This window comes from Jatropha curcas, chromosome 2, assembly GCF_041381405.1.
Source record: "Jatropha curcas cultivar XTBG-Jc1 chromosome 2, XTBG_Jcur_1.0, whole genome shotgun sequence".
NCBI lineage: Eukaryota > Viridiplantae > Streptophyta > Magnoliopsida > Malpighiales > Euphorbiaceae > Jatropha > Jatropha curcas.
This window is the reverse complement of record NC_143152.1, coordinates 23290932-23304980: the sequence shown is the minus strand read 5'-3', so window position 1 is coordinate 23304980 and position 14049 is coordinate 23290932. Positions and strand designations below refer to the sequence as shown.

The window sequence follows — 14049 nt, the reverse complement described above, 5'->3', positions numbered from 1 at the left end:
ATGCAATGGTAACTACCCTTCCACCATTCAAATATTTTGAAGGCCCACATAACTCAGAAACTCTCCTCCTTCCCTCTTTCTTTCAAACATTCCCAGTAAACTTCATCTCTTCAGCTGTTGGTCAACATGCATCCAAGACATGCCGCTTCTGCAAGATCGATTTACAAGCGACGTCGAAGATCTCCACCTCCTATTGCTTCCCATACTCTAGCCCAACCAAGCCAAGTTCGCCATGAATCGAATTCTCAGCCACACGAGTTTCCTCTAGTGCGACCGAGACGTCCAGTAAGACCCACTGGGTACTTTACTGAGACACTTCTAGAAAGGCTGAAAATAAGAGATGAGTTTATTGGGATTTTAGAAAGAACAGAATGGAAAAGCTTGTTTTTAGTTAGGTGTAGAACGTACAGGAGGTTAACGTTAGAGTCCTTGTCCCCTTTCAAATTTGAGTATTACCCTAAAAACCCAGACGCTTTTGGCCAAATCAACTTTGAAATGAATTTCACCCGATACCTTACTGCCATCAAGTCTATAAACTTACTTCTAGGGACACCAATGGACGAAGTAAGGGAACCACTAGTAGGATATAATGAAAATGATGTCTGGGTATTGCTTTTAGGGGAAAATAACACATTTAGAACCACTTCCACCGCTAATGCCTTGAGTAGGCACCAACACACAGGGAAAATAACAAGAGAGGAGCTTTTCCTCTTGTGGACAGCTTACAACTGTCTCAAAGTTGATGTTGCATTATTTTTGTGTAAACATTTTGCTAGGTTGCATCAAGCTGCCCATGCTACTATCATAATGGGGGGTTAATCACACGCCTAGCTATAGGGTTTAATGTCTTTGAGGATGGGTCTGTTGAGCGTCTAATAGGAGACGTTGAAAAAGATAAGTTTACAATGAGCACACTCATTGATATGAAGCTTGTAGCTAGGATTGAAGGGTATTTTTACTTTGTGGATAGCAATAGCAATATGGAAGGGGATCCCATCGCCATTGTAGGGAGGAGGTAACTGATTTGGAAACCAAAATGTCTGAAGGAGAAGAGAATGATTCTCTTATAGAAGAGGAAGAAGAATCAAATGAGGAAATATTCATACATATGAGGCGAGTTAACAACCTATAGACTTGAGAGAAGAGGAAGACCCTATAGAGGAACTTCCCATGGAAACTGAGCAAGCTTTGCCCATCATGCAAGGAGAGGCGCCACCTGCAACTAGCTCTCATGATAACACAGCAGTTTGCCTAGCTAGTATTGAGAGCAAAATCAATTTTCTTGTAACTCTCATGCTTCAACTTCTTAACTCTCAGGGGTTGAGCCCTCGAATTGCTACCTTTAATTTCTATCACCACTTCAGCACACCTTAAGCTTTTTTATTTTATTGTTAACCTAGGACATGGCCTGTATAAATGTTTGCTAAGCCATTTTTTGTTGAAAAATTATTTTGTTGTATATTCTTATATCCTAGGTTGTTTAAAAACAAAGGTTTGTATATAAAAATGAAATAAAAATGTGTGTCTATTTTGTTGTAACTTCTGCGACTTATTTCCCTTGCCTTTTCTTCGAAAAAGAAAAAAAATGATGCAAAAAATTTATTCTAAAATTTCCTTAGCAATCAGACCAGTTCTGGATCTTCAGCATGAAATAATCATTAATTATATTTTAAGTTATTGAAATATTGGCATTCATTTCTATGAACACCTAAATTTTACACCCCATATATCTAAAGGAAATTTGAAAATGCATCAAACCAGACCCAAACCAGTTGAACCAAAATTGGTGCAAAATAGAATGATAAATTGCATTGATTTGTCATAACTCTTTTCTAGATTGAATTTTTGAGTAAACTTGGTACCAATGAAAACTAGACGAAATGAACTTTCCAATGATATATTATAAGCCAAAGTTAGAGTGGAAATGAGCCACGAACTTAATTGTGCAGTAAATTTTTTGTGCCCCTTGACTTTCATTCTATGTGTATATATAGTAATAGTAAAATATAATCCCTTAATTATAGCAATTCAATTCCCAAATTATATCCCCAAATTATAGCATATCCTATTAAATGAAATTATATATTTACAATAATCATAATCTCAACAGCTGGTATTGACACCCCCTCTTAAATTGATGCTGGTGAATCAAGCAGCATCAATTTATTTATAAAAAACTAATGTCGAGCAACTGAGAGAGGCTTGGTGAGTATATCTGCAATCTATTGATGATTGAAATATGTGGAGGAGTAATAAAACCATTATCAAAAGATTCCCGAATTGAGTGGCAATTGATCTCAATGTGTTTGGTACGCTCATGATAGATAAGATTGGCTACAATCTAAATAGCACTAGTTTGTCAGCATGAAAAGGAGTAGGATCATATTGTTTATAACCTAATTCTAAAAGCAAACCATTGTAACCATGTAATTTTCAAACATATTGCAGACATGGCCGAGTGTTCCACTTCAGTTGAAGACTTGGAGACTCTGTCTTGTTTATCCAATTATAGAATGACGTGTATCAGGATATCTCGCCCAATATTAGTCACTATAATTAATAAGAGTAAGGGAAGAACCAGCTGGGAAAAAAAAAGACCATGGTGGGGAGTACCATTAGGATGGCGTATAATGCATTTTATAGTAGCCATATGTAAATGCCTCGGGGTTGCCATGAACTGACTTATCAAATTGACATTAAAAGATATATCAGGTCTCGTAATTGTCAAGTAAATAAGGCTCCCAATTAGTCGTCGATATAGTATGGGGTCTGGAAGAAGTTCAACCTCCTCATTGCGAAATTTTACATTGATTTCCATAAGAGTATCAAGTGGCATAGTGTTTTGCAATCCTGCTAATTGGATTATGTCATTGACGTACTTGTGTTGATTAACAAAAAAATTCCTTTGTTGCTTCTGTGAACTTCTAATCCCAAAAAATAAGTAAGAGACCCTAGATCTTTAATATGGAAAGAAGCAAGTAAAGATGTTTTCAGTTCTTTAAGGTTGCTAAGGTCATTACTAGTGATTAAAATATCATTTACATACACAAGTAACAGAACTATGCCCTGAGAAGTCTTGTGCAAAAACGATGAAAGATAATACTGACTTTGTTAGAATGAAATTTTGAAAACCAAGCTCGAGGAGCTTGTTTCAGCCCACATAAGATCATTTTAGATGACATACCTTATCAGGACCAGTTTTTAAACCTAGTGGTGGATGCATATAAACATTCTCTTTAAGATCCCTATGAAGAAATGCGTTTTTAACATCCATTTGATTAATAGACCAATCTTTAGAAGCTGTAATAGCCAATATTATGCGAACTGTAGTCATTTTGGCAATCGGGGCAAATATTTCCTTGTAGTCAATTTCATATTCTTGTTGATTTCCAATAGTTACCAAGCGAGCTTTACAACGGTCAAATGACCCATCAGATTTTAGTTTAACAGTAAAAACCCATTTACAACCAATGGGAGTAATATCAAGTGGACATGATTCAAGTTGCCAAGTGTGATTTAGTTCGAGAGCATCAAGTTCCTCTTGAACGACTTGTTTCCAACAAACATATTTGATAGCTTCTGAGTATGATTTTTTATGGTAATAGAGGACAATATAGCAACCATGGATGTGTGATTATCAAACCTGTTAGGAGAATAACCATACATGTCTGGAGCTTTTGAGACACGAGCAAACCTTATGAGTGTTGGAGCTGCAATGTCAGGGACTAGTGGCAGAGGAGACTCAAAAAGAGTAACTATTTCTGGGGCGTGAGGAAGAGAGAGCTAAACACCAGGTTGTTGGTTTTGCTCATCTTCTCTACTTCATCTTGTGTAAATAGTACCAGGTCAAAATCGTGTAATTAGAGTAGAAGTGCTTGTAGTAGAACTAATGGACTGATCCTTAAAGGTTAGAAGAAGAGAATGATATGAGTCATTGGAAGTGACAGCAAAAGAAGGATAAAAATTTTAGTGATCAAGAAAAATAACATTATGAGAAATACGAATCCGTTGAGTGGTAGTTCACATAAAACCCTTTTAATCTGGTGCATAGCCAAGCATTTTAGTGATTGTGGAGAAAGTTTGGTGCGTTCTTGATGACGAAGAAAAACAAAACATACACACCCAAAAGGATGTAAATTATTATAATTAGGTGGGCTTTGATGAAGGAGAAAATATGGTGTTTGATTATTGAGTGCAGGTGGAGGAAGACGATTTATGAGGTGGACTGCAATGGATAAAGCTTCAACCGAAAACTTTGGTGGAACAAATGATTCAATGAGTAAGGATCACACCACATAAAAAAGGTGGCGATTTTTGCGCTTGGCAACACCATTTTGCTAGGGAGTATATGGACAACTTCTTTGAGAGAGAGTATCCTTTGTTTGGAAGGCTTGAAATTGTTAAGACATATATTCCCCACCAAAATCTAAACTTAAAATTTTGATAGTTTCAAAATATTGATTTTCTACCAAGGCTTGGAAAGCATAAAAAACTTCAAATTTGCGATGCAAAAAATAGATCCAAGTGAAACGACTGTGATTGTTAATGAAGGTTACAAAATATTTATACTGAGCATAAGAATTAATAGGTGAAATTCTCCAAACATCACTGTGAATTAAATCAAAACAATGAGATGCATAAGTAGCATACAGAAAAGGTAGAGTTTTGCTTTTACCCATTTTGCAACTAGAACAATCAAAACTGACATTTTTATATAGAATTTTATGTCCCAACCCACCAGATTTTAACATAGATGAAAGATTCCTATCATTTGGGTGGCCTAACTTCATATGCCAAACTATACTCATCCCAGATAGCAATGGACAAAAATTGAAGACACATTTTTAAGCGTGGCCAGTTCATTAAGATTGAGAGAAAAAAGTATGCCCCATTTAGGTTCCTTTGCCATCGTCTTCCTTATCACCATCTCCTGCACAACACAACCAGAAGGAGAAAAAGTAACTTGGCAGTTATTATCAACCATTTGTCTAAACGATAATAGATTAACAGTGATATCATGAGCAATGAAAGCATTTGTCATGGATGGAGATGAAGAAATATCACTAGTAGCAATAATAGGAATATGATTCCCACTAGCAGTCTCAATTTTCAAGTTGCCATCATATTTTTTAACATTATGAAGATTATCAAATGATGGAGTCATGTGATTTTAAGCAGCCAAGTCAAAAAGCCAGATTTTAAAGAAGGGTTTATTTTTTACCTGTAATGTCGAGTGTAGAAAGAGCTGAAGAACTATATGTTGAACATTCTCTAAAGTTAGTGATTGGGCTGTTTGTTGAGAAACAATGGCTGATGTTAATTCAATCACAACCTTAGATGTTGAGGCATGGAAAGCATAAGGATTACAATTTTTTGGACGGTTTCTACATTTAGAAATAATGTCCTTTAATTTTGCAACAGTTGCAAAACTTTTGGAACTTTGACTTGCAATGTGGCAAAATCCCTTGCAACTGTAGCATTGAAGGTTTTTCATGTTTCTTGGTTTGCCTTGTGTAGCATATGCAACATTGAGAACATTGTTGGAATTCCCTTGTTGCTCTAAGATATTTTGTGTCATGTGATGTTGCTCTTCCCTGAGTAGTTCATTCAAACAATCATCCAAGGATGGAGGAGGAGACCTAAGCAACAAATTTGATCTGACAACCTCAAATTCAGGTCTAAGTTTCATCAAAAATCGATCTCTTTAACTGGTTTGATGAAGAGTTATAATGACTTCTAAAGATGTATCTGAAACAAAAGAATAAATAATGTTAGTATAATTGGTCCATAATGTTATAAAACCTGTGTAATACTCATGGATTGACAGCTTTCCTTGTGTAATTTGACATGTCGTATTCAAGTTGAAACCGCCGGGCAGAACTATTCTGATCATACACTTTATTAAGGTAATTCCTTATTGCTTTAGTTGTCTTGTACGGTCTTAAATTGATAACAATGGAAGGATCCATTGTTTGGAGCAGCCAACTTTTCACACGAGCATCTTTCGTTGCCCACTCAATAGCTTTGGTCTAATCTATTAAGCTTGTTGTCCATGCCATCCACAAGCCCTTATAATTCTTTTCCCTGAACATAAATTTGGAACTGGATGTCCCAAGCAAAATAAATCTTGCCCAAAAATTTTATACAAGGAATTTTTGATTTTCCATGACTAAAAAGCCAAGAAAAGTGCCAAAATGTCTCACAATTGATGAACCAAGAACTCAAATAGAAAGAAAAACAAGAATAGAAAAACAAAATGCCAACTAGGCTCTGATACCATAACAAAACAAGATTATTATACAGTAAACTTTTTGTCCCCTGGCTTTCATTTTATGTGTATATGTATTAATGGTACAACATTGTCATGCCCAACACCAATCACCAGAGGAATTGTCCACTTCACAGATGAAATGGGGAACTTCCCAAGTGGTCACCCATCTTAGGATTTTCATTAAACGAGCACACTTAACCTTGGAGTTCTTCCAACTCTCCAAGCCATTTCATCGAAAGGCACTTTTGTTGATTAGTTTCTCCCTTTTCAATATATGATTCGATTCATTCTTGTGTCCCGTAGTCGGAATATCACAAACATAATTCCTTGATTACAACAAATCAATTCCCCAATTATATCCCCAAATTACAGCAGATCCTATTGAATGAATCATAATTTACAACAATCATAATCTTGATAGCTAGTATTGACAGAACTATCCAGATCAAGAAAAATCAAATCAAACTAGCTAGGGCCTTGATCGCTTATATACTAATGGCTTATCGCCTAGCCTAGCGGTCGCTGCTAAAGCCAGGCCGTTAACCGCTAGTGTTTGGGCGATGATCGCACAGGCACAATGCGATTTGCACACTGAATCCCACATCAGGAAACATGCCAATCCTCCTTCACTCATTTTCCTATAAAATGAGCCTCCATTTTCACTCCAAATAACTAATCACTATGATTTACATTCTAGAAACCTTAATTGAAATGTTCCTTTGGATTTAACTCTCTTCTCATCTCCTACTCTTTTTGAGCATTCTAAATTGGCAAAACGATATTCTCTTGAATTCACTTTTCCCCTAATCTATTTTCTTCTATTAGAGGTCCTTTTCATGAGGAATTCCACTATAGTTTAAGGATTTTCCTCGCTTTTGGTTTGGTGCTTCTTTAGCCATTCAAATCATCACTAAAAAGTCGCTTCAATGGTTCAGAGCCTCTTTGCTTATCCAAAATCCCAAGTCTCTTATATATTTTTCTTTGAAAAATTAAACTATTTCTATGCTGAAGGTCTGAGAGAGAGATTCTAAGCTCGCCGATCCTGCTAAGAAGGAGGAGCCAAGCTAAGTTGCAATACGAAAAAGGCTCAGGTACGTTCTTTTAAGTCCTTTCTTTTTCAATTAAGTCCTTTACTTTACTTTAAGCTCTTCTTTTCCTTTCAATTTTTATCAAATTGGCAATGAAAGTCTAAAATATGATAATTGAAAGATAAAATATTTTCTAAGTAAAATCAATCAACCCCCATCTTATGATAGATAGAACTGTTTAGTCCTAATTTCCATTTGAACAAATAATCAGATAGGTTCGTTTAAGAAACTTGAGCTACGAATTAGCATAAAACTCTCTTTTGTCATTCTCTTATTTCTATTCTATTATTTACTTTATTTGAAAGATGTGTGATTGTGTTAGAATCCCAAAAGGGGCTAAAAGTAGTACTCCATCCTTTATTTTGCTTAGTTTAATTATTATTGCTTTATTTATTATTTTTCTTTATTATATTATCTCCATGCATAATATTCTATTTCACCTCAAATCTCTTTTAACTGAATAAAACATTAACTTAAGGCCAATTGATAGACTGTTTCAATTAGTTGATATTTTTACTAAGCCATTGCCCAAACCTTCTTTTCAGTCTTTTGTGCTCAAGCTAGGAATGCTTGACATCCATTCTCCGGCTTGCGGCGGCCGCGGGAGGGGGTGAGATACAATAGAAACCTCCTTAGTCATATCACATACTCTTCATGATCTAAGCTTCTCGAAGAAGCTATATGATTCTATTTATTTTAGTTGTAACAAACTAATAATTAGTTTTGATGAGTTGGCAGAAGTTTTATCTTTGACGCCTAAAACTCTTTCATCTATGTATAGTTTCTTCAATAAGTACGGTACTTTAATCTCCATTTTTGTTCTGCAACAATTATTTTACAATGAAATATTTATATAGGAAATCATTACATGACAGTTGATTTGGAAAAAATATATTTTAGTAATTTTACTTTAGCCATATTGAATTGAATTTTCTACACTTTTAATTGTATTTATATTATATATGCCCAATGCTCGTTTGTTTATCATATATTTACCTTAAATTGTCAGCTTTGCCCCTCTATAGTTTAGGGCCTCCGATGGGCTGAGCGTTTCTCCAGCATACTACGCCAAAGCTGTCTGCTATAGCAGGCCCAAAAATACTTCAAGAAAGGCCTATTTCACCTCTAACAGTATTGTATTAACAGCAGCAACGGCGGACGAAAGCAAGATTCTTCTTTCATCCTTACCTCAGTGCGGCAATAAAGCAAACACCTCGACGACGATTCTTCAAATCGAATAACAGTGGCGCATAAAATCTTGTGGTTGATTTACTCTTTCTTTTCAACCCTTTTGCTTTTTTGCTTCTTTTTTTATTTATTAATTAATAAGTTCTAGGTTCTTCATTGAGCTCACTTTGTTTTTTATGATCTGTTTCATTAAATATGGGTAGTTTTTATATCTTCTTTTTCCTTGCAATGCGTGCTTTATTGAACGCTTTTGAATCCTTTTCTCTGGATCATTTCGGCTTCCGGATGATGCTAATCCATGTCTCTTTTGTCTTTGATGTTGTACAATACAGAGTATTAGATTGATTCTTAGCCTTTTTAGCTGTTTAGTTTCATGTTCATTGTTTTCCTACTAATATCCTAGTTGGATTTAATTTTGTGAATTCATTTGGAATTTCATATATTTGATGTTTGATGCGAATGAAAAGGTTGATTTCACTCATATAGATTCAATTTTATGAAATTTAACGAAATGAAACAAAATTTTGTCCATTTATAGATCAATTTTATATTTTGAATTTATTTGTACTAATTAGAAGTTTCTCAGATGTTTCTCTGCTGATGTACATATGGTCCAATTCATGGTCCCCATTGCTGAAAATGAATGCATCAATCAATAGGAGATAAGCGAAAACTTTATTTATTTATTTATTTTATTTTATTTTATTTTATTTTTGGTGAATTTGCATTATAGTGTTTCTATGTGCATCAAGGTTTTCAGTTACGATCGAGTGCTAGTGTATCATGGATAAATTATAGCTGTCGTTATCAGTACCATTGTGTAACTGTTATGGTTATTCATTGTTCTGTGATGGTAGATACGTAGACCGTGATGTATATTTCAACCTCATTACTTGCTTTTGATTAACTAGTTCACTTTAGTTGATAAACATTTTAGGGTTGGCCACTGCTACATGCACATGCACTTATGCTTGATTATAAGCAGCACCTTCAATAATGAAGTGTATTCTTTACGGTATATCTACATCTTTGGAGGTTGATAAGAACTTGTCTGGGAACATATAGTTCTCGATTTTGTCTCTGTCCTTGATTTATTTTGATCATCATGCAGCTGTCAGTTGCATACTTAATGGAATTTACCATTTGCTAGCACTTCTATGTTAAATGATTTGCACATCTGATTGAATGAAGGTACTTTCAACCTGTGGGAACATGCAAAGTATAAGAAACTCCATCTTGAGCCATGTGAGGCTGAGAAGTTTTGCTGATCAGCAATTGCTTGCTCAAAGAAGAAACATTTTCAAGCAACTGCTCCAGCAATTTTGTGCATTGAGTGGTCCCAGTCCCGATCAAATCATGGATCAGGTGGTAGGATTGGTTAAGAAATTTGATAAAATTGATGCCACTAAGGTGAATATGCTCATTTCCTTTTCAATTTATTTACTCTCTCTTCGTATGTTGGCAGACCACCTTACTTTCTATTTAATTTGAAATTAAATACGCCATGTGATGATGCTGATTATCTAGTTGGCACATGACATAAAAAAGGAAGTTTCACCTATTGGTGTAAATTAATTTCATAAAATTTTGTGGACTTTGTTCAGAATTTCACGTTTTTATGTTTGTTAGAAATGAAAATGTTCAACTCTAAAGGCTAAGTTAAATGGAACTAACCTAACTAAATCAAATTCAATGAATTCTATGCTTCATATTCATTTATACCAAAAGAGGGTTAACTTTTCCTTTTCTTGGTTATAAAAGATTGAAAGGAATTAAATTGGTTGTACCCAGGTTACTGAAACAGCTGATTTTCAAAAAGACTTGTGCCTGGACAGCTTAGACAGGGTGGAGCTCGTTATGGCTTTTGAGCAAGAATTTTCCATTGAAATCCCTGATGAAAAAGCTGATAAGCTTACTTGCTGTGCTGATGTTGCAAAATATATAGTTTCTGGGGTGGAGCAGAAGTCTTCCAATTCCTGAGTTAATTAATGGTTTTAGGATTCACCAAGGATGATATACCATGTAGATTTTTTATGTGTTTTCTTTTATAATTCAAAAATGTCTCTCTTTTTGGTATTAAATTGTTGCCTATACATAGCCATTATGTCACATATCATCATTACTATATATTTATCATATTTACATGAAACCATATTTATATGCATAGTCTCTCTCTCTCTCTCTCTCTCTCTCTCTCTCCATATGATTTGTAAAACCGACAGATTGAAATTGAACCTCTGCAACTCATTGCTGTGACTAACGCGCCATCCAGATAAGCTGCAGCTCTCTACTTAGAAACAAAGTATTTATGCAACTTGTTTATAGTTGCTTTCTCTGTTAAGGCAAGCTTTTAAAGATCTAGATTTCAAGTCCAGAAATTTTATCTTTTCGGCGGTGTAAACGCGGATGCCATCGCCAGCAGATGATAATGTGAGTGCCTTGTGTTTTCTTGCAAATGCTGGTTTGCAGGCTGAGTTCTTTGGTATTCTCAGAACCTTAACTGAACATGTGCTTTCCAAATTGGGAATTGCATGGAGATGGGAAGGAAGGTCAATTTGGAAATCTCCATATTCATCGGTCACTGCCTGTGCAGAACTTGCCTTAATCCACTTCCCTTTCATGTCACAGTTGATGGCAACCAAAGCACCTATCAAGACCAAATTGGGATGTTAACAAAATTCAAATAATTAAAAGAAACAAATAATTATATCACTATCAGTAACCAATGAAATATGTCAATATTTCTTTTTTGTTGGTATAACTAGAATGTTTGAACCTCACAGTCCGTATAGAGTAAATGTTTTTTTGGCTTTTTCGAGCTTCCTAGGGATCTAACTTGTGTTCTCACCTTTGAGAATTAAGATCTCTTACCGTCCCAAATGACACCTTATTGGCAAATATGTTAATAGTTTGCTAATGATAATTTGATTACTCAAATATACCTGAGTTTAGGGTGATATTATTACATCTAAAGATTATTTTCTTTACATATTTCCTTGTTATGTGCAAGTTTATATACATCATCTTGTGCATTGCTTAAGTTTATTAATAACAATGGTTCAACTGTTTTAGCTGAGCATAAAACACTGCAACTTAAGTAACGGATCCTTTGAAAGAGAGGGGTGTTTATGTTGTTTAATTCCAACACTAAATTCATTAACACATGTTCCTTTCAACCCTTGTATGCCTATTAGAAATTAAATTTGTTTTCAATCAAATGAAAATCAAGAAATAAAATCTACTTATGTCCTAAAAATGGTATCCTTTCTTTTAATTTAAATAATCAATTTATTTCTTAATTATGAAATTGTCTTTTCTACTAAAAATTTATGGTGAGAAGTTGCTAATTGATGTGGCTTATATATGTATCTTTCAATTCTAGGCAATATGTTATAAAATGAACATAGGTCAAAGGTAAAGTTGGTTAGATCTTAGCTTTTATTCTTGACATTCTCTACCTGAGCAAACAAGATAGGAGCAAAAATAATAAATAAATAGAGAGTATTTAACAATCAATTAGGACCTCTCAATTGTAAGTTATTTTTATTTTTACTCAAAAAAAAAAAGGGCGGGTGGAGGAAGGAGAAGACATTTGATTCTCTAACCACCAGGATAATGAGGTATCTATGCATTTGATTTAACTCATGATCAACAATTATTTTTTTTATGGTAAATTAATCATATTCATTTATTTTTTTCTAAATAAAAGATCTCTTAATTGTCAAAAATATAGAAAAATTTAAAATTGAATGATCCAAAGTTTAGGTTGGAAATTAAATAGCCTTTATATGTTCCATTAATTAGTGAATGGAGAAAATGATGAAATTATCAAAATTAATTAGGCACTTAAATGCATTGGGGAAAAGAAAAAGTTTATGTTATGCTTATTTTGGCAATTGTCTGAATAATGTTTGCTGTGACCCTTCACCTATAAATGCACACATGACTTGCTCTCTAATTCTCTTCTGGGTTTTCTTTGATCACAAGTATGAATGAAAACTACTATGCATCTGTGTTATGAGGATGATATGAAATGCCCTCACAGAATTAAGTATTACCCCTATTGTAAAAAAATATAAAAGAATTAAATTAAAACTTTGGAAGCTTGTTTACTTTTTGAAATATATTTTCAAATTACTCATTTTCTATTATTTGATTGCAATGTGGAAAATTACTTTAAAAATTTTAAAAATTTATTTTGTGTGATTATAAATTTATTTTAAAGTATAAAAATTTCATTATTTAAATTTATTGTAAATATGAAAAAATATATATAAAAATGATAAAATTGTAGTAGCAGCTGGTGATTAGAAACTGATGAATGGTGACATAGTTTATTACTGGCAATGGGTAATATTGACCATCGATAATTTGTGGAATAATAAATATTTTTTTAGAAATATTTTTTTAATATAATAATAGGTTTCTCAATGTTTGAAAAATATTTCATCCCTTAAAAAATAAAGAAAAAATCATTTCAAAAGAAATGATTTAATTTTCCTTTTAACTAGGAAAATATTTTCAAAAAAAATAGAGACTTGTTAAATTTACTTTCACAAATCATTTGAACTTACATTAAAAAATCCAAAAGGTAAAAAAAAAAAAAGAAAAGAAAAGAAAAACACACTAGCTCCCATCTCAAACTCTGTTAATGAATCAAGATTCTTTTGTTTCTCTTTTGTGTATTTACAAATAACTTACAAAGAATGCTTTATTAAGAAATTATTAGGAAGAGAGAACAATTAATAAACAAAAACATTTTGAAGTACTAGCATGAAAGTATGCAAGCTTTTATGTATATATATATATATATATATATATATATTAGATGATTATATATATGTATATATAGACATGCATGGACACATACCTGAAAGCGGCCATGTTTGAAGCTTGGGTTGAGAGTGCAAACAAGCCTCGCAAAGAATTGATCCTGTGATAAGCACAGTAGATAGCTTCTCTTCTCCATAACCAGCAAATCTCACCATTTCTTCTCTGCTCGAAAACTCAAAACCTTCTGCCATTGACGATGAACGTTGAAGGAAGATCATCATCAACAAGAAGTTGAAGGTCATGGAAATGACCTTCACGACATTGCAGTAGCCGCTAAAGTAGTTCATCTTCTTTGTGTGTTTTGTTCTGTTTCGTAAGATATGGCATTTATAAAGGAGGGAATGTAGATGTGGCTGTACCTTGCAGCTTTTATAAATAATTAAACTTTCACTTTGCCATCTCTATGTCTTCTTATTTCCAATATGCCCCTCAGGTTGACCCCATTGGTCAATACATTTTCCATTAGCGTTCTCAACATAATAAGAAAAGAATTAAAGGAAAATTACATTACGATCCCTGTGATTTAGAAAATACAACTGGTCAATTTTCGTATTTTAGAAAATAGGCTAAAATTTTTCTTATAGTTTACTTTCATCAAACTATAAAGTCCTTTGTCCAGTTTTTGTATCTTTCCCGTTAAGTGCCTTATGGTGAAAATGTCACTTGTAT

The 14049-nt window shown here is 33.8% G+C and overlaps 2 protein-coding genes and 1 long non-coding RNA gene across 4 annotated transcripts; 1 reads left to right on the top strand and 2 right to left on the bottom strand.

Annotated features, from left to right (window-relative positions):
• Positions 1-4594: 4594 nt before the first annotated feature.
• Positions 4595-5350, bottom strand: LOC110009734 (uncharacterized). Its single transcript, XR_016319742.1, has 2 exons — positions 5222-5350; positions 4595-4930 (listed from the first exon to the last, which is right to left on the bottom strand). It is a non-coding gene; the product is annotated as an uncharacterized LOC110009734 (long non-coding RNA).
• Positions 5351-8412: 3062 nt separating this feature from the next.
• On the top strand, positions 8413-10711 carry MTACP3 (mitochondrial acyl carrier protein 3). Of its 2 annotated transcripts, none has more exons than XM_089718416.1 (3): positions 8413-8622; positions 9739-9957; positions 10339-10711. In XM_089718416.1, exons 2-3 carry the CDS (start codon positions 9760-9762, stop codon positions 10525-10527), a joined length of 387 nt encoding a protein of 128 aa, XP_089574542.1. In that variant the 5' UTR covers positions 8413-8622; positions 9739-9759; the 3' UTR covers positions 10528-10711. The 2 variants fall into 2 exon arrangements, with proteins under 2 accessions (XP_089574542.1, XP_012074792.2); XM_012219402.4 differs by lacking the exon at positions 8413-8622 and adding an exon at positions 8692-8880.
• Positions 10649-13730, bottom strand: LOC105636199 (Pollen Ole e 1 allergen and extensin family protein). The gene is made up of 2 exons (XM_012219400.4): positions 13418-13730; positions 10649-11194 (listed from the first exon to the last, which is right to left on the bottom strand). Exons 1-2 carry the CDS (start codon positions 13665-13667, stop codon positions 10854-10856), a joined length of 591 nt encoding a protein of 196 aa, XP_012074790.1. The 5' UTR covers positions 13668-13730; the 3' UTR covers positions 10649-10853.
• Between the last annotated feature and the right edge of the window lie 319 nt (positions 13731-14049).